This window comes from Aulonocara sp. 'chitande type north' Nkhata Bay, linkage group LG17 (genome assembly GCF_057382095.1).
Source record: "Aulonocara sp. 'chitande type north' Nkhata Bay isolate Kocher_YH1m ecotype deep benthic linkage group LG17, A_spYH_male_GT1.1, whole genome shotgun sequence".
NCBI classification, from domain to species: Eukaryota; Metazoa; Chordata; class Actinopteri; order Cichliformes; family Cichlidae; genus Aulonocara; species Aulonocara sp. 'chitande type north' Nkhata Bay.
The window spans coordinates 28,161,187-28,179,262 of NC_141360.1; the positions used below are offsets into that span (position 1 = coordinate 28,161,187).

At 40.6% G+C, this 18,076-nt stretch overlaps 2 protein-coding genes across 3 annotated transcripts; both read left to right on the top strand.

The window, feature by feature from the left end:
• Positions 1-409: 409 nt before the first annotated feature.
• On the top strand, positions 410-10,206 carry LOC147310240 (uncharacterized). 2 transcript variants are annotated; one of them, XM_086269336.1, is made up of 9 exons: positions 410-982; positions 1,460-1,662; positions 1,751-1,852; positions 1,931-2,026; positions 2,102-2,212; positions 2,286-2,403; positions 4,337-5,108; positions 5,939-5,997; positions 6,079-10,206. In XM_086269336.1, exons 1-9 carry the CDS (start codon positions 949-951, stop codon positions 7,578-7,580), a joined length of 2,997 nt encoding a protein of 998 aa, XP_086125462.1. In that variant the 5' UTR covers positions 410-948; the 3' UTR covers positions 7,581-10,206. The 2 variants fall into 2 exon arrangements, with proteins under 2 accessions (XP_086125462.1, XP_086125463.1); XM_086269337.1 differs by lacking the exon at positions 410-982 and having other exon boundaries at positions 1,575-1,670; positions 1,936-2,026.
• Positions 10,207-13,994: 3,788 nt separating this feature from the next.
• LOC147310241 (tetraspanin-7-like) lies at positions 13,995-16,963 on the top strand. The gene has a single exon (XM_086269272.1). It carries the CDS (start codon positions 14,337-14,339, stop codon positions 15,426-15,428), a length of 1,092 nt encoding a protein of 363 aa, XP_086125398.1. The 5' UTR covers positions 13,995-14,336; the 3' UTR covers positions 15,429-16,963.
• Positions 16,964-18,076: the final 1,113 nt, after the last annotated feature.

The following is an 18,076-nucleotide window of genomic DNA, read 5'->3' on the forward strand; positions in this document are numbered from 1 at the left end:
TCTTGTTCCCCGCTTTACCTAAATTATATGCACTGTCAACCGCCATGTTTGTATTTTTCTGTAAATTGTTTGTGTTAAAATAAAGTTAAGAGGGGGTGGTGGGTTGGGTGTTACTTCAAAGTAAAAGTTGAACTTTTGCTACATTCGGAGCTAATTGTAATTTAGCCATGAAAATATCATTGTTGTATAGAATTTGCATTTATTTAGTTATTTATTTATAGGTTTTTGACAACAAAAAATAAAGAACAGATTATAGGAGGCAAGCAAAACAATGAACTCAAACAATGAGGTCTTCATTATCAGATAATGTTCATGCTTTTTAAATTAAAAAAATCTCAGTTAAAAGAATGCTTGGAGTTATATTGTTGCAAATTTTAATTCTTTAAATCTTGCTTTGTTAGATAGGAGATATTTTTACTTTATTACGGTCTACTGTTTTGTTTTTGTTTTTTTACATGGACATGAATATCGTGGTACTGACTGCCGAGAACAAGGGTGATGTACAGAGCTGTAGTAACTACAGAGGGATAAGGCTGATGTGCCAAACCGTGACGCTATGAGAAGGAATTCTACAAGCTAGGTTAAGAAGAGAGGTGACGATCAGTAAGCAGCAGTATAGCTTCATGCTGGGGAAAGGCATGCAGATGCAATGTTTACTTGTTTACTTACTTTTTAATTTATGTAACATTTGAATTACAGATTTTTTAGGATTTGTAGGATTAGGAAAGTCTGTCCTATCTTGTCTTCCAACTAAAAACAAAACTGTAAGAAATTAATGTCAGCGAGACAAGTCGCCTGTCAGCTTTGATATTTTTATTTTGAAAAGCGGAATCGGAGTATAAGCGTTGAGGAAACGGTGCTTGCGTCCGAACAGCGCATGTTAGCTGCTAACTAAAACAAAACAACTTAACACCTAATTTTCGGCGCCACAAGAGGCACAGTGCACCCATGGAGGTTCTCGACTCTGCAGAGAAAACAAACGGTGGGTACAGTGGCAATCTGAACCAGCTGCGATATAAAGTAAGCTACGTCTATGCCGGTTACACAGTTAGCGGGGGCCGTCTATTTAAAGGAATCGTGATACGCACGATTTAAGCTTTAGCATGAAAAATAAATCAATTATTTTCAGTTTTTTTTATTATTCTGTCAAGTATTATGCTTAATTTATTGTCTAAACCATAGGTGATGATATATTTGAAGAATCGCAATTTAAAACTCCTTTTATTAAGGGCGGCCCAGCAATTATTCGGGTTCCCAAGCTTATGGCTGTTTAAATGCAGGGCAAAAAAAAATACATATGTGTGCACTGCTTTACCTGAGAAAATTATTACCATAGTAATATATGAACAGCACTGAATTAAATGAATAACATATGTATTGTTATAATGTGAGTTCTGGAGTTTAAAGCTGATTGCTGCCCTCTAAAGACCATTTGTTACATTACACCTTTATGTTTTAGATCCAAGCCTGTCTCTCTCATCCCTCCAACTCCTGGTGCCACCTCTGCAGCTTCTGTCTGCCTCCATGTGGCAGCTGGTGAAGCAGAAAGATGTGATGAACTACCAGAAGCTGCAGGAGTTCGTGTTCACAGTGACAGAGGCGATTCCTGGTCTGATCAGCCACAGGCAGAGAGCCCAGCTCATCCTCGGACTCAGAGCGAGGGTGAGGAGGTAGTCTGGCTGACATGCCATCCATGTATGTTTATTTTGCTGCGTTGATTCTGTAAAAACTCAGTTTATTGATATTTCAGTTGATACTGGAGCTTTGCAAAGGCTCGACACGCGGTTCTGTTGATTCTCAAGCAATCCAGAGCCATTTGGACAGACTCCCAGTAACCTCTGAAAACACAGATGTAAGTACGTTAAAGAGAAGCGGATAAAATAAAGTGTGCCCAGTACTTTTTTCAAGATATCACTTCAATTTGTTGCAGTATAGGGATGCAGAGGTGAAAACAACAGAGTCTACTTTTGTCGCTCTGGTTCAAAGTCTGCTGAAAGATCCAATTGAGAGGGCATATTTTTTTCAGGTAGGACATATTTTAGTATTTCATATCTTTGCTTGAAAATGCTCAGAATAAAAATAACATCTTATTATCTTACAGGAAGTGTTTCCAGTGGAATACGGTCCACAGTATGACTCAGCACTAAATATGTTATTATGGAATCTGCTCTCCAAGCTGGAAAAGTTGCTTCCAGTACCAGACCTAAAGCAGGTATTCAGTCAGATAACATAATTGTTTCAGGTGATTTTCAGCGGGTTATATTAACATTGTGCTGTGATTACAGACTGTAGCCTGGCTGGACTCAGCTCCTTCTGTTTTGGGGGAATGCATTCAGTTGTCAACTGAAGATCTGAGCTTTATCTACCAGCACTACAAAAGTTCAGGACTACTGAAAATGGCATGTAAGTAAAATGGCCTGTATTTGTATAGCGCTTTACTTTAAGTAGAGCTGCAGCAGTTTTCACAATCAACAAAACTATGAAGCAAGATGTTGCATCATCACAGCTGGGTTAAAAAGTCAGATTTAAAGTTGCATAATTAGTTCTCACTTCTTAATATTTCAAGATCAGTGGATAAATTCATAGCAACAGGTTTGTAGTGTATAGTAATGCACTTTATCAGAACTTTCTGAGATATAATGCTTATCTTAACAGGCCCTGTTTAAAGACCTATTAGTGTCATATTACCTAATGAGGTCTTTGCCCTCTCTCTGCGGGCTTACTTATGGTTCTTAGAGTTTTTAGAGGTAGAACAGGAGGTAGAGTCTTCGGCTATCAGGCCCCTCTTCTGTGGAACCAGCTCCCAGTTTGGATTCTGAAGACAGACACCCTCTCTACCTTTAAGATTAGGCCTAAAACTTTACTTTTTGATAAAACTTATAGTTAGAGCTGGATCAGGTGACTCTGAATCCTCCCTTAGGCCTTGATTTTACTCTGTTATGGAGAGGAACAGCTAAAGCACCAACAGCCGAGCACTCATTCCTGTTTTACTTGTTAAAAGCCCACTTAAAGTCCACCTGGTATGCATGTATAGTTGGTGCATTTCAATATGTGAGGATCACATCTCCATGTAACCCTCACAATCACCATCTGATGACCAGATTATGTCAAATAGACCCTAGTGGACTCATTGTGATGCAATAGGCTTAGACTACTGGTTTGCTTTCCTTAACTCAACTGTGACAGCACTGACAGCACCTCCCTCAGCCTATTTCTGCGTGAGGTTTCATTCTGTTAAATACTTTTTTTTGTCCTCATAGGTGGTTGCGTGATTGTCAGTTTCTTTCTAAAATTGGAGGGTCTTTCCATCACGATATAAAGCACCTTGAGGCGACTGAATTGGCGCTATATGAATAAAATTGAATTGAATTATCTAAAGTCTAAACACCCACCAAATCTCCAGCAAACCATTTGGGGTTAGGTGATGTTTCACTCACATGCTAAACAAATAAATTTCCAGAAACTAGAAGTTGTTATTTTTCAAATGAAGTCTCCTTCATACATTTTGGCCTTGCAGTTATTCATTGATGGGATTTTCCATTTGGTTTTTCTAAACGGGGAAAATTCCACGAAGAGAGGTGAATATTAACTCAACCTTAGCTCAAAGTGGGATAGGGGTGACCTGATGGCTGTTAAGTGACAAAGCTATTTTAGTGACATTTCCTAATGTAATAAATTATATTTTTAATCTTTTTTATGCCAAAAGAAATTAAAAAACACAAGTTGTATAAACAAAACTAAATGTATTTAATCCTCTTCTTGTTTGCCATGTTTGAGTGAATTGTGTATTACAGTATGTTAACATAATTTTGACACCAAAATATAGAGGTGCTCGTGACTTCCTAATGCTTTTATCAGCAAACTTTAAATGACAATTTCTGAGAATATATCTAAGTGTCCTCTCAGGTTCAATGTTTTGAAGAGAAGGTTTGAGAGAAAAGGTTGAATTGGCTTGGAAATACAATCAAATACATCATATTACTTTGCATATAAATGAACTCAGTCATTCCATATTCTATTGTATATATTTATGTTTTAGACTGATACCACAAAATGATAGTGTAACCAGGCTTTAACCTACTTTGATTCCCACATATTTGTAACACGTCAACTAAATGTTTAATAACAGATACAATAGATGTCGTGTTCATCGCACCTAAATACATTTGTTTGTATTATATACGTGTGTGTGTGTACTATTATTAGTATACACTTTATACTCTTACTTCCTAGTACCTGAGTCTGTTTTGATTGGCACTATATAAATAAAATGAATTGAGAGATTTTGTTCACATATGTCTCTCTCTGCAGTAGCTGATGAGTCTCTTTTTTGCAGACGGTCCTTCTTCCACTGCTGGTAACTCCATCATGTCTGCATTATCAATCCCTCCCTCACAAAAGACAAACGTATCAGTTGGACTGGACGCCATCCATAACTACGCTAACGTATTGAACCCAGTCACTTTAGTGGGAACCGACCAGTACAGCGTGGTCACCGTTTACACTGAAGTGGAAGTCGGAGCAGCTGAGGTGGATGAGCAAATGATGGAGTCGGCTGCAGTTCAAGTTCAGACAGATTTCTATGAAGAGGAGATAGTGGCTGTAAGTGCTGATAGCGCTGGCGACGAAGAGGCTCCTGCTGTGAGGGCTGAAGAAACGAGTGAGACTGTGGATGTAGCGAAAGCTTTGGAGACGTTGACGAGAACCTTTGCATTAAGGGGGCAAGACGTACTTACAGAAAAGAACAACCAGTCATCCATAAATGACGATCTTGAACCAGGAAAGGGAACAGATGAAGGAAAAAGCCATGAAGGGCTTGAAATAAGTGACCAAGTGACTAAAGGGAAACGGGAAGTCATTGCAGAAGAAGTGACAGATGAGTTCCAGCTTGGAGGCATAGAGAGAAATATATGCGCAGACCTGAAAGATAATTCATTTTCTGCTCAAGAAATGGCAGAAATCCAGACCGAAATGTCGGAAGCACAGGAGTCTGACACGTCAGGAAACATGCGCAGATCCACACGTCTGCAACTAAAGACTTCGCCGAGTTGCAACGAGACGTGTAAAATAAAAAGGACAACAAGAGAAAATCCTGAAGAACCAAAAATGTACAAAAACATTATTTTCATTCCAAATATCTTTAGCAGAAATGTACACCTTATTAGAATAACAAAAAAAAATCTGATTAATTTGGTTATGTTGATCTTGGGTATAGCTATTATAATCTAAAGATGCACTTTTTAATTCATGCTCATCCATTTAAGTATGGTTAAAATATTCCTGGTCACGGTTAAAATAATATAAGAAAATAGGTCATTACTGTCATGTCTGGTTGGTAAATGTGAAGCCACACCCAGCATCCTTAAATGCTTGCTCTGGATCGGTGCAAATGTTAAAAAATAAATAAATCTGCCCGTCAGCACTGCTAAAACCTCACTAATTAACATGTTATAGGCTGGACTATTCCCTGGTTTTAACGTCTTTGTGCTCACTGGAGCATATTTAGTACACAGATATGAGCAGCTTCTCATCTGCAGATCAAGTTTGCATGCAGTCATTGTGGACATGAATATCGGGGTAATTTTGAGCTTTTAATGATTTCCTTGATTTGTTCTTTTTCCAAGGTGAAATGATTGTACAGCATACATATTTAATTACTTTAAAAAGCAAGAATTTGTTGTACTTGTGCACCCAATTCTTTAAAAGCTCGAAATTACCATGATATTAATCCCTATGATGAGTGCATATAAACTGCTGTATCCCAGGACAAGATGACAGACTTTGAAAGGATTTTTATGTGCTTTATGTACTTTAGCATTCTGATTAAACATTTATGGTTTCCTGTTACACTTTCTTCTACTTGTTCATATCACAAAAATGTGAGAAGTCTGAGAGATTTTCCTTTAAATATTGTGACACAGTGTTTTGATTTCTCCAGGAGCACTGCTGATGGATCAGCTGCCCCTTCTGTGATAGCCATCAAAGGATCTGACAAAGGTGATGTGATGTCAAGAAGAAAACAATGTTGAACTTCTTAAATAAATCCACTCATGTATCTGTTCCTTTATTTTAATGCAGGAGATTCACACGAGATGACGTCTATCATCTTCACCTGCTCGCAGTGTCCTTTCCATAACTCGGATGAAAACAGTCCTCCACACTTCCACATGCAGAGCGTTCGCAAAGAAGCATACAGGACTCTCTCAGGAGTTAAATTTACACCATCCCCCTCCAGCACAGATGAAATATTTACATCTATTAAACTTTTTCCCAGAGGAAACTCGGAGGAGAGAAAAGCAGAGCAGCCAGAGCAAAGCAGAGAGAGTGTTTCTCAGTTGCACGGCCGTCAGAGATCACTCACATGCGAAACATGCGGTAAGACGTTCACCCGGACATCGGATGTCAGGAGACACCAGCTCACTCACACGGGAGAGAGACCGTTTCACTGCTCGCAGTGTGACCGAACCTTCCAGCACTCGTGGGATCTGGCGAAGCACGAGAGCAAACATCACGGCGTAGCCATCTCCTTCACCTGCCAGGTATGCAGGAGCTCCTTCGCTAACCTGAGGGCGTTGACTGTCCACCATAAAAAGTCTCACTCGCAGGAGAGCCAGCTGCCTCAAATGTGCTCCATCTGCAGTCAGAGTTTCCCGACTCCGTCTGAGCTGCTGGAGCACAGGAAGTCCCACGTCACCGCTAAACGCTACATCTGCCAGCAGTGCGGCGAAGGCTTCGACACCCTACTCGCACGCTCTCAGCACAGGCAGATGCATCAGGTGAAGCGTCAGTTTAAATGTCCACATTGTGAGAAGACGTACACTCGGAGGTCTGACGTTAAGAGACATCTGTCCACCCATACTGGGGAGCGACCCTACCAGTGCAACCAGTGCAGCAAACGATTCTCGCTGCGCTTCATGCTCATCAAACACCTCCGTGTTCACACGGGTGAGCGCCCTTTCCAGTGCTCCCACTGCCCAAAGAGGTTCACCTTGGTGTCTGTGCTGGCCAGACATGAGAGGATGCACACCGGGGAGAAACCCTTCCTCTGTTCTCAGTGCGGGAAAGGCTTTTTGTCACAGGGCGAGCTCTCAAAACATCACAGGTCACACGTGGACGACAGGCCGTACTCCTGCCCTCAGTGCGGGAAGCGCTTTAAGAGCAAGAAAACACAGCAAGAGCACATCGTCTCACACACTGGGGCCCGCCCCTACCCCTGCACTTACTGCGGGAAGGGCTTCACCAAACCCTACGCCCTCACCAGACACAACCTGATCCACACAGGAGAGCGGCCATTCCCCTGTGGACACTGTGAGAAGTCCTTCCTCACCCTCAGTGAGGCTCAGTTGCATCAGAGAATCCACACGGGGGAACGCCCGTATCCCTGCGACACATGCGAGCTGAAGTTCAAGAGCTCGTCTGAGCTGGCACGACACAAACGCAGCCATTCTGGCTTAAAGCGGGTGAAGCCGCGCTGCGAGCGGTGCATGATGACGTTCGCATCTAAGGCCAAACTGAAAAAACACATGGAGACACATAGAGACGAAGGAGACACAGTGCAGTCTGTAGAGACCAAGGAATGAAACTTGTAACAGAAACTCCCAGAGGTTAAATAAGTAGGGTGGGGAAGGAATATTTTGTTTAGATGTTTAGATTTATATAATTGGAGAAAATATATTTTATGCAGATCAGGAGCGAAACAACAGGCCCTCAGCTTGTCAGCAAAATCGATTTTTTCTTTTAAAAAAATTAATTTTTATATTGGCAGTTTTACTCTTTTCACTTCACAACAAGGAAATCATATTCAAAATACTTTCAAACGGAAGATGAACAAAAACTGCTCCTGTAGTGGACTTTTTCACTGCATGTACTGCCTTTTTCCTTCTTTGTGTTGCCATTGTACTATTGCCCACCTGAAACCAAAGATACTACCAGCAGGTAGTAAAGAAAGGAAAAACATGATTTTCTAGACTTCTTGGAGAACTGTTGTCATCAAACATTAAAATGAGCATCATGCAATAAATCATCCTTTTATGATGTATGTAATGTTTCTTTTTTTGCTGAGAAAGTGTTGTATGTTGGATTGCATTCAACTTTAAGGCCAAACCAAGCAACCTCAAAGGGTTACATAGTTCAGTGTTGTGATGAGTAACAATGACAGGAAATCAGAGGTTGATATCTCGGCGGCTACTGAATGCATTATTGTGAAATGTGGTCAGACATGCACATCCTCCCCTCAGGACTATTTATAATACCTGTACAGAAACAGGTTTTCTGTCACCGCCATTGCCTTACATCTGTAGTGATAATTCTGCTCATTAGTAAGTCTTAGCGCTTTGTTGCGGTAAGTTTCTTCCATTTAGGCCTTAATAATTTGAGACGATAAAAGACCTGAACATACACAACATGCAAAATGCATGGACGGATTATGAAAGTTTAGGGCCTCTGGGCACATGTATCTTCCTCACTCATCCCACAGAGAAGCTGAAAACCACGCAGAGTTTTGGTAGTTTTGTCTCACCAAATAGACAGTTTGCTGATGTTCTACAACATTTTGTCTCATTACAGTCATGTTTTATCCTATGTTGGATCTTTGTGTATCATTTGATTGTTTTTTTTAATCTCTTTATCTTTCTGTGTCTCGGTTTTTGTTTCATATCTCATTTTGCACCACTGATCATAAATGCACCCTCTCCAACTTTTCATTGCTCTTTGAGGTCCTTTATGTTCTGTTTGTCTCTTCTTCTTTCTTTTTTTTTGTTTGATTTTGTGTCTCTGATTCAGTTTTGTCCGATCACCATCTTGTTTTGTGACATACACGAGGGGCCCATTTAGGACCTGCAAGCAAGCCTTAATTTGTTTAAATGTGGAACTCTTGCGAAAACGTGCTTGGTGACATTTGGTGCTGTTGAGGTGACCTTGAAAAATGATTCTGCATGTCAGGTGATGTGTCTTCTTTATTTGTGTCGGCAGTTCACATAAAAACCAAATGACTCATTGATCTGATGGTTATGGTGTTATAAAGATGATAAACATAACCTAATTTCCTTCACACAGCTCCAGCTGTCTGTGGTAAAAAGCAGTCTGTCCCCTTCATTTTCTGATAGAGTTCCTCATACACTAACTGAGAACTAATGGTGTTCGGTGTCTATTTTAAAACATTGGAAAATTTTCCATAACTTCATGTAAATTTTCTGCTATGGTACAAGGCTGTTGTGAAGATTGTGAGGATGCTCTCTGCATCGATGCAGTCCAGAAGAACTCTTAAGAACACAATCTCAGACTGTGAACCGCCTCCATACATGTAGCCTCTTTGTTCTTGTGGGTGTCATGGGTGGGTTGCCACAAATTAAGTGTGGCAAAAGCCTGATCTCTCCCATAAATCTGATTTGCCCTCCTGTGCACCAAGAAAAAATATATGCTGTCATATCAATGCAACAGTGGATAATGAAATTTCCTTGGTCCCTGTTTTTGAGCTTCTTGAATATTTGGGGGTTTCTGGTTTAGTATTTTTGATGTTGTGGTCTCTATATTGTGTATTATTATGTCTTCTGGTTATAGTGTTATATTTATTTTCCTGGGCTTATGATGAATCCTGTTTTCTGTGCCGTTAGTTTTCTGATTGCTTAGTTGATTGATTGGTTAATTCCCTTTTGGTATTCCTCTTCTATTTTTTTTAGTCTCGTCTCTTTCTGTTTTAACTTCTGTCTTTGTGTCAAGTTTCCATATGTTAGTGCTGGTCACAGTTTTAGTGTCTTCCTGTTATATTTTGATAGGCCTATGTGCACCGTGTTCCATTTTGCTTTCCCTGTCTCTTTAGTCTGTAATTATTGTAAGCTTTATAACTTCCTGTTTCCTCATTACCCTCGGTGTATATATTGTCTCAGACTTCCCTCGCTCTTTGTTGTGTTCTCCCTCTAGCTGTGTGCTGTTTGTTCTGTGTGGGTAATATAAAGTTTTTATTGATTTTGACCTTGACCTTTGACCAATTTTCCCAAAATTAAATCAGTGTTGTATCTACCGTCACATAAAATTTGACAATGATATCTTGAAAACTGTTGATGTTCGAAAAAGCATGTTCAAAAGGAGAACTGTATATTATTACATTATAATATATTGCTATATTAGTACCATTTATCTCTGTTGAGATGTTGTTGTACCTAATTTATTTATTTATTTATTTTTAATTATACTGTTTTTTGTTCTTGATTCTTTTCTTCTTTTTTTCTCTCTCTCTTTTCCCACCAAAAAAACAGAAGAATTGGTAAGCAGAGCCGCGTCTTGATGCATGCTCAATCATCCAGGTAAGTAAATCCCAAAAGGTTCGTTCTATACATCTGGATGTAGCGTTTTCAGTGGGAGAATCTTCTTCAGTCTCAGCTGACTGCAGGTTTCCCCAATCTTAGAAACAGGACATTTGCACAACAACTGAACCTAGTCTACTCAATGAACAATGGTCTGTGAGGTCAGTTCCTTTATCATTAATATGCAAATTGCCATGACCATTGATTAAGCAGATTCACATTATAAGGTCAAAAAATGATCATAATTAACTTTGATCAAGTGATTCTAAATAAAGTAAATTTAGAAATTGTTTATATAACACTCTAAGTGACTGACCTGGAACTTTCTTACTTGTATGTGGTGTTGTCGTCCTTTAGTAATGGCATATATGATGCTTACTTTGTGGTCCAGACCATCCAAAAAGCTTCACTAGTGGTGAGTGAAATTCTAGCACTACTTAGCAGATGCTGTCTGTGTATCTGTGCTTTGTACCGCTAAAGTTAAAGATTGCTAGCATTAGCGCATATTATAGCACTCCACTCTTTCATCCTAATATGGTCACTTCATGGTTCAAAAACACAACAAAGTGATAGCTAAAATGCTAACACTAAAGAGTCGAAATATGTAAAAGCAATGAGTGACATCTGCAGCTGAGCATTAGAGCCGAATTAAGAAAAAAAATCTTAGTGTTCATTTTGAGAATATGGTTGAAAGTTTTTTGAGAAAAAAGTCCAAATGTGGAGATTTAACCTGATGTTCTAAGTCAAACAACTGCCATGGTTGCTATACGCTCTACAAAATGCCTCATGTAGATGAATTTGTGAAACAACTTGATTAGCCAGCTTAGCTAATGTTAGCAATGTACATTTTCTAATCTTCAGGTTTCTGTTGCCATACCTCCCCTGTGTTCCGCTCTTCATGTTTAGACACTCATGTCTTCATGTTTTATCTCGTTTGGTCCTACTTTTCTCTCGTCTGTTTTGTTCTTATATCTGCCCCAGTGTCAAGCGTGTCTTCTTCTCAGTGTGTTTTCTGTTTTATCGTGCTAGTCTCTTGCCCTGTGTTCAGTGTGTTCAATTTTGCTTCCCTCATCTCGTTATGTCTATTAATTCCAGCTTTGTTCCCCTGTGTTTCCACTTCCCTATATCACCCTGATGTGAATATAAGATAAGATCACTTTTATTAGTCCCACATGTGGGAAATTTGTTATATAGTGTCAGTTTTCCTTTGTCCTTTAGTGCATTTTTTGCCTGTCTGGCTCCTTCTATGTTCCAGGTTTTAGGTTTTTCTATGTTCTTTATGTACCACACCCTTAGTGTTTAATTTCACCCAGTTGAAGTTAGTTACTCTAGTCTCAGCTTACCTTTTGTTAAGATTCAGTTTCAGCCTCTTTATCTGCATTTGGGACTCAAATTTTGGGTCCTCATCCTTACTCCACATGATTTGCGCACCCAGACCGTGACAAGACTTTCTTTCTAATTTCATTATTTCCACTTTATTCTTAAAATAGAATTTCAAGTTTTGACTTGAAAATGAACACTAATACTTGTTTTGTTTTTTAATCAGTGTGGCCTAGCCCCTCTTTAATTTGGTCTGTGGATAATTCCCAAACAAAGGTATCTGTAAAAGCGTAAACATGTCATGGTCCTGAGTCTACCGACTCAGTGTTTTGTGTTTCTTTATGCTTTTGTTTATCCTGAGTATGTATTCTGTTATGATTTGCCAGTTGTTAGGTTACTGTTCTGTGCTTACCCTGGTCCCACTTCTGTGTTCTGTCTGTCTATGGCAGGGGTGGGCAATCTCAGTCCACGAGGGCCGGTGTCCCTGCAGGTTTTAGATGTGTCCTCGAACCAACACAGCTGATTTAAATGGCTAAATTAGCTCCTCAACATGTCCTGAAGTTCCCCAGAGGCCTGGTAACGAACTAATCATGTGATTCAGGTGTGTTGACCCAAGGTGAGATCTAAAACCTGCAGGGACACCGGCCCTTGTGGACTGAGATTGCACACCCCTGGTCTATGGTGTCACACTGTCTGTTTGTGAATCTGTCTGTTTAGTTAGTTCAGTGTCATGTCTGGTTCTCTGTGTCTGAGTTTCCTGTTTTATTCTGAAAGTCCCTGTCTCGTGTGAGTGTGTTCAGTTTACGTTTCCCCTGTCCCGTCAGCTCTGACTTCTTCCAGGTGTGTTGCCCTCCTGTCTCTCATCCCCTGATTACTGCTGTGTGTATTTAAGCCCTGTGTGTTCTCCTGCCTGTTGCTGGTTCGTCTGTGTTCCACGTTGTCCTGTCCCTTGTCTGCGGCTCTTTGCCTCGCTCCCCGTTTCTTATGTTCTCAGGTTTGTTATTTCGTTTTTCCAGTTTAGGTTTCTTTAGTTCCCTGTCATCCCTCACTGCCTATTTGCCACTACACCACCCTGTAAATAAACATCACTCGAATCATGAGTCATCACCTGCATTTTGGGTCCTCCTTTCCTCCAACACCACACAGCTCGCCTCGGCAGCCGTGGCAAAACATGTGTCACATTCCTGCGCTCACCACAGATCCCAGGAGATCTGAGATTGGCTGTGTTATGTTTCTCTCTGCGTGCAGATGGCCACTTGGCGTGATGGTCGAAAACATGAAAAGATTTATATTTTATAAGAAGTAAGTGGTGTGTAGATTTTTGGCCATTTTTAACATCCTATAAATTACAAAATGTTTGAAGTCACCAGTCAGTCTCACTTTATCCCAGTCCCACTAAAATTTCATAAAAGTAGAACGACATTCAACGATATTCAAATCTTTTTTTTTTCTTTTTGGATGTAGTCCACAGCTTTTGTAATTTTTTATACTTTGGTAAAAGTATTTCAAACACCAAAACAATTTCTCTAAGATTTAAAGAATTTAAAAAAAAAAAAAAAAAATCAGCATTAGGGAAACATTATCTCTGCAAAGATTTCTAGGACAATTCAGAGGCTCATTACTAAAAAGGCCAAGGCTCTTCCAGAAATTTTGATTTAAAAAAATAAGCCTGTATTATGTAAAAGCACCCTCAACAGAGAAGTTTGAAATGATGTGTAAAAATAAAAAAAAACAAAAGAAGAAAAAGCAAAACTGGCTTAGATCCCAAACTGCCACAAAATGAGATCAGTCTTTTCCTGCCACTTTTTCTGGGTATTCCCTCTCTGTCATCATGTCAGTATTATGGTTATCCTTATAAAAAGAGGAAGTTGAATGTGGTTAATTAACCGAGATGTTTTCATTAGCTCTGACTAGGCAGGTAGGTGATTGGTGGAGAGGGCATGCCAAGCAGGAGTCACCAGAATAAAAATGTCCCTGTCATATTAATGGGAGACTAACTGAAGCAGAATAATAGTGGGTGAGGTAGTGGGTTTCTATTTTTAACTTGCCTTTTACTCACTTTATATTTTCGTTTGTTTTTTCTACTGAACATCATTAAAATACATAAGTATCAGTGTTTTTGTGCTACAATAATAATACCAGTGCAGTCCTGATGAAGCAGAATAGACTTGTTTGTATTTTTAAAAACAATATGTAGTATCTAAGGGTCTTTTAAGCTTTTAAAAATAACCTTTTACTGCACTTATCCTGGAATCATTTATTCTACAAATGGAAAACTGTAAAAGTCAAAGGGATGGCTCCTCCACACCGAGAGAGGGTGTGCATTGGTTGATTCTCGGTCATTTCCCCCTGCAATCACCTCTTCTCTTGATCAGGGCAGCGGCGAGCAGGCAGATGTCGGGATGTGACTGTCAGCGGAGGACTTTGGAGGACTGGTGACCAAGCAGGTGGAAAAAACCTTCAGAATAAACAGATAAATAAGGTGGAAACAAGGCAGCTGCGGATGCAGATAACGACTCAACGCGCACCCATCAGTGTGATTTACAGTCCAGTTGGCAATGGTTTTGCTGGTGGCGGATTAATAAACAGTCATAAAGCTTTGGGAGAACGGCTGTGTGTGTTGCAGGAGGACGAGGGTGAAGGCACTGATAGGAGAAAAAGGAGGCGAGAGGGAGAGTGTAACGGAGAGAGAAGTGAGTAGATAAAGCCAGGATTATGAGTGCACTGCCTTACGACTCGCTGTCGGCTCGGCCGAGTCCCAGCAGACAAGCTTTGGACTGGGAGCATGAGCAGCTAGCTGTGCGACGACTGTCTTCACGGAGTCTTGACTTGCTGACTCCGCCTCCTCTTCCTCGTCGACCCTCTGCCATCCCTTGCTACCTGCTGCCTCCATACCAAGGTCAAGAGGAGCAGCTCAGCCTGCAGCAGCAGCAACAGCAGCGTCTCTCCTTGTCCGTGTGCTCAGAAGCCTCCCTGGCGCCCCCTGCTCCTCCACCTGTGGGTGCTGGCCCACCCTGCTGCCATTCCGTGGGAGTCATGCACCTCTTGCGTCTGGGTCTCCTAGCCTTCAGCTGCCTCTTCTGGGCAGCTGGACTGGCTATCTTCACACTGGGCGTGTGGGCTCAAATTTCCCTGGCAGACTACATGATGCTCTCCGCCAACCGCTACCCCAATGCCCCGCTCATCCTTCTGTCCACAGGTGCGGCCATCACAGCATGGGGCTTCCTGGGTTGCCTGGGGTTGGCTGCAAACCTGCCTTGCGTGCTAAGGGCTTACGGCTTCTTTCAGCTTGCTGCACTTGTAGCCGGTTTGGCAGCAGGACTCTCGGGCCTCTTCTACCGTGAAGAAATTGCCGGTGGATTTCGCAGCGGTTTACAGCGAGCAGTGGCGGGCTACACAGAGGATGAAGGCCGTGCTGATGCTCTAGACAGCCTTCAGAGGGCTCTGAAGTGTTGTGGAGCTGACGGTTGGCGCGACTGGCTTGTGTCTGACTGGGCTATCCAGCATATGAACTTCCTGCCCATTGAGAACGGCACCTCGGTGTCCTTGCCCGACAGCTGCTGTGTGAGGCGAAAGGGTTGCAAGAATCGGCCTCTTCTGGCAGATGACGGTGACGGTGTGGCTGCCGCGGGGATCCATCCGCATGGCTGCTTCCGCAAAGTCTTCAGCTTGGTCAATGACAATGTCTTCCATATTGCTGCTACTGTGCTGGGGTTAGCCTTCACACAGATTGGAGGCATTGCCCTGGCTTGTCTGTTAGCCAATAAACTGGCACCGAGACAGCATGGACGTGTAGTAGCACATTAATACTTAATTAATAAGGCTAGCTGGTGGATTGGCCATTTGGGTTTAATAGAGTTGGGAAGTTTGAAAACCCCCAGGAATTTGTAGGACTTATATAACACTAAAAGTTACTCAAACATATGACACGTGATTCTTTGACAAAACAGTCAAAGGTCCAAACTTGTGTTCAGAAATCCAGCACATTGCTTAAATTCCTTCACTGTCCTTCTTTACAGCTAGATGAGGGAAGCTACAGATAGATGCCAGGGAAGTCAATATGCTCTTTTTCCTGTTTGCATTGCAAAATCGGGCATTTTCCTGAAAAATTTAATACCTTGGGGCTGAGCACTCTATAGATTACCAAACTGATCATTGTGTAGTTAATATTTACTTTAAAATGAAGTATTACAGGAAAAAATGCATATTGCAACTTTAATGATGTTCTTATATTATCCTTCAGCGGTTTCAGTCAAGTTACTACTTTTGTGCGTCAATTTTGCCTTTGCAGCTGTATTACACTCACTGGCCTCAGCATGAATAATGGAGGTTGTCTTCTCATGTAATGTTTTTTGTGCTACATGCAACAGCGTAGGAACAACTGGGTTTGCGTAACAGACTTCAGATCTCACCCGGTGGCAGTACAGTGAGACATTTTCTCCTTTTTGCTGTATGAATTAATTAAGAAATATTTAAATGATGGCATGAAATAATATACCTCTCTGTGTTACATACTTGATCCTTGGACCTTTTCACCTCTGGCACACCTCAGTCCTAAATGCACAGGAATGTTCACCAGCTGTTTTCCACTTTGATCGTTTAGTCTGGCTGTGCTCACAGATGTTTGTATCTACTTCATTTAGTTTTCCCATCTCAGAGATCACTCTGTGCTGGTTTTGGTGCTTTAAAAAGAGATTAATATTACTGTCTGGTATTTTGTGTTGTTTTTACACCCAGTAGTGCGTACTAATTTCCACTGTGTCGAGAGCTTTGGTTAGAGAGTTTATTCAATTATGACTGCTTTCGATCAGTTTCTTCCAGATGTCACTGTGTTGTTCCAAAGCACATCATTGAAAGGTATGACTAGAAACACGCACTACTGGCATGAAACAACAAGCAACAGCAAAAAGTTGGGTTATATAAACATTTGTCTTGCTCTTCTTCTTAGATTTTTAGCTTAGCATTATACTTGTGAGACATATGCAACCTTATAAAGAAAGTATTTCAATAAGATGAATGTGAATGTGTTTTATTGTACATGTTTTAGTATTACTATGCACTGAAATTATATGAAACCCTTTCAGCCTTCTCATTATGGTGCATCTCCAAATTTCTTCCTTTTTATTGTTCTTATTAATGTAATATATGATAAACGTTCCCTATTTAATAATGCATAACTGGTATATGATTACCAGCTCTGCAAGCAAGCATGACCTACACTGTAAACTATTTATGTAAACAATAAACAAAGAAAACACTTGCCTAAATATGTGATATAATGTTGATTGCCACAGTCTTCTACCCTCGATTATGTTAAATGTATAAATTCTGGTAATGAAGAATTGATGCATAATAAACATGTTGTGAAGCTCTTTGGGGTTCTAATGTGTTTTTCTTTCTCTTTAATGTTGATTTATAGCCTTCATCTTTAATGTGGGAACCTTTTGCATGCATTTTAAAGAGCTATAGAAGCAGCTCTATGTCTTTATTTCGTTGGGAAGGTCATGCTGGAGGTGTGCCAGAGCAGGAAATTCTCATTGCATTGAGAAGTAGATCATGGCTGGGACCTCTGGCCACGTAAATCTGAATTATTGCTAACTGAGTGACATCTCATTTCTGCTGTGCACCTGAGACGATGGTGATTAGATCTGCCCTTGAAGGGAGATAACAGAGTGCAGCATATGCAGCATATGCACAGCTGAGGGTGAGCCAGCATTGATTGGTCAATGGAGCACAAAATAATAAATTATGGAAATAGAAATTGTGATCAAGTCTTTCATACTTTCCCCCACATTTACCTTAAAACCAACATCTATGACTGTTAGATGTAGAGAGACTTTAGGCTATGACCTCTGAACAATGACAACCATTTTCATGACCTAATTATGCTATTGATTAGCCTACATTGTGCTCTAATAAGGTTTCTGTCTGATTAGGCTGTGCTTGTTGTATCCTATTTTGCCCGAGGTTAGGCCATGCCTCCACCTCCAGTTTAATCAAACCAAAGAGGAGCTCTGAGAGAGATTTAGACACCTGAATTCAGACAAACGCCAAACTTTTTATGCTCTATTTCTAGTCCATTTGAATTGAATTAAAGGTCTGAACCCAGCATACACGATTTTTTAACGCCATTGCATGAAATCAAAGGCTCATCAGGTACAAAAATAAATGTCTGCAATGTGTGCAAGTTATGCACATAAACACAACATGAAAAGTGGAAAAATAATCCGTAGTCACTGAGCTAAATAATAAAACATTTACTGCTACTACTAATATTAAGCTCAAGTGCTTCAGCCTTGCCACAGGCTACATATTGTGGCACCCCCAAACCTTTAAGATTTTTAACCTACTCAAACAAATGTGGCCTTGGGCTCTTTACCAAGGTGGGTGTGTCCTTTAGCAAGTCTCCTGAATCTGATAACAGGATTCCTCCTCTTTGGTTTTGGTTTTTGGCA

Coding starts and splice junctions, on each gene's coding strand:
- LOC147310240 (XM_086269336.1), top strand. CDS start 949: ATGGAGGTTCTCGACTCTGCAGAGAAAACAAACG. Junction 1,853..1,930: donor TAACCTCTGAAAACACAGAT/GTAAGTACGTTA, acceptor AATTTGTTGCAG/TATAGGGATGCAGAGGTGAA. Junction 2,027..2,101: donor AGAGGGCATATTTTTTTCAG/GTAGGACATATT, acceptor ATTATCTTACAG/GAAGTGTTTCCAGTGGAATA.
- LOC147310241 (XM_086269272.1), top strand. CDS start 14,337: ATGAGTGCACTGCCTTACGACTCGCTGTCGGCTCGGCCGAGTCCCAGC.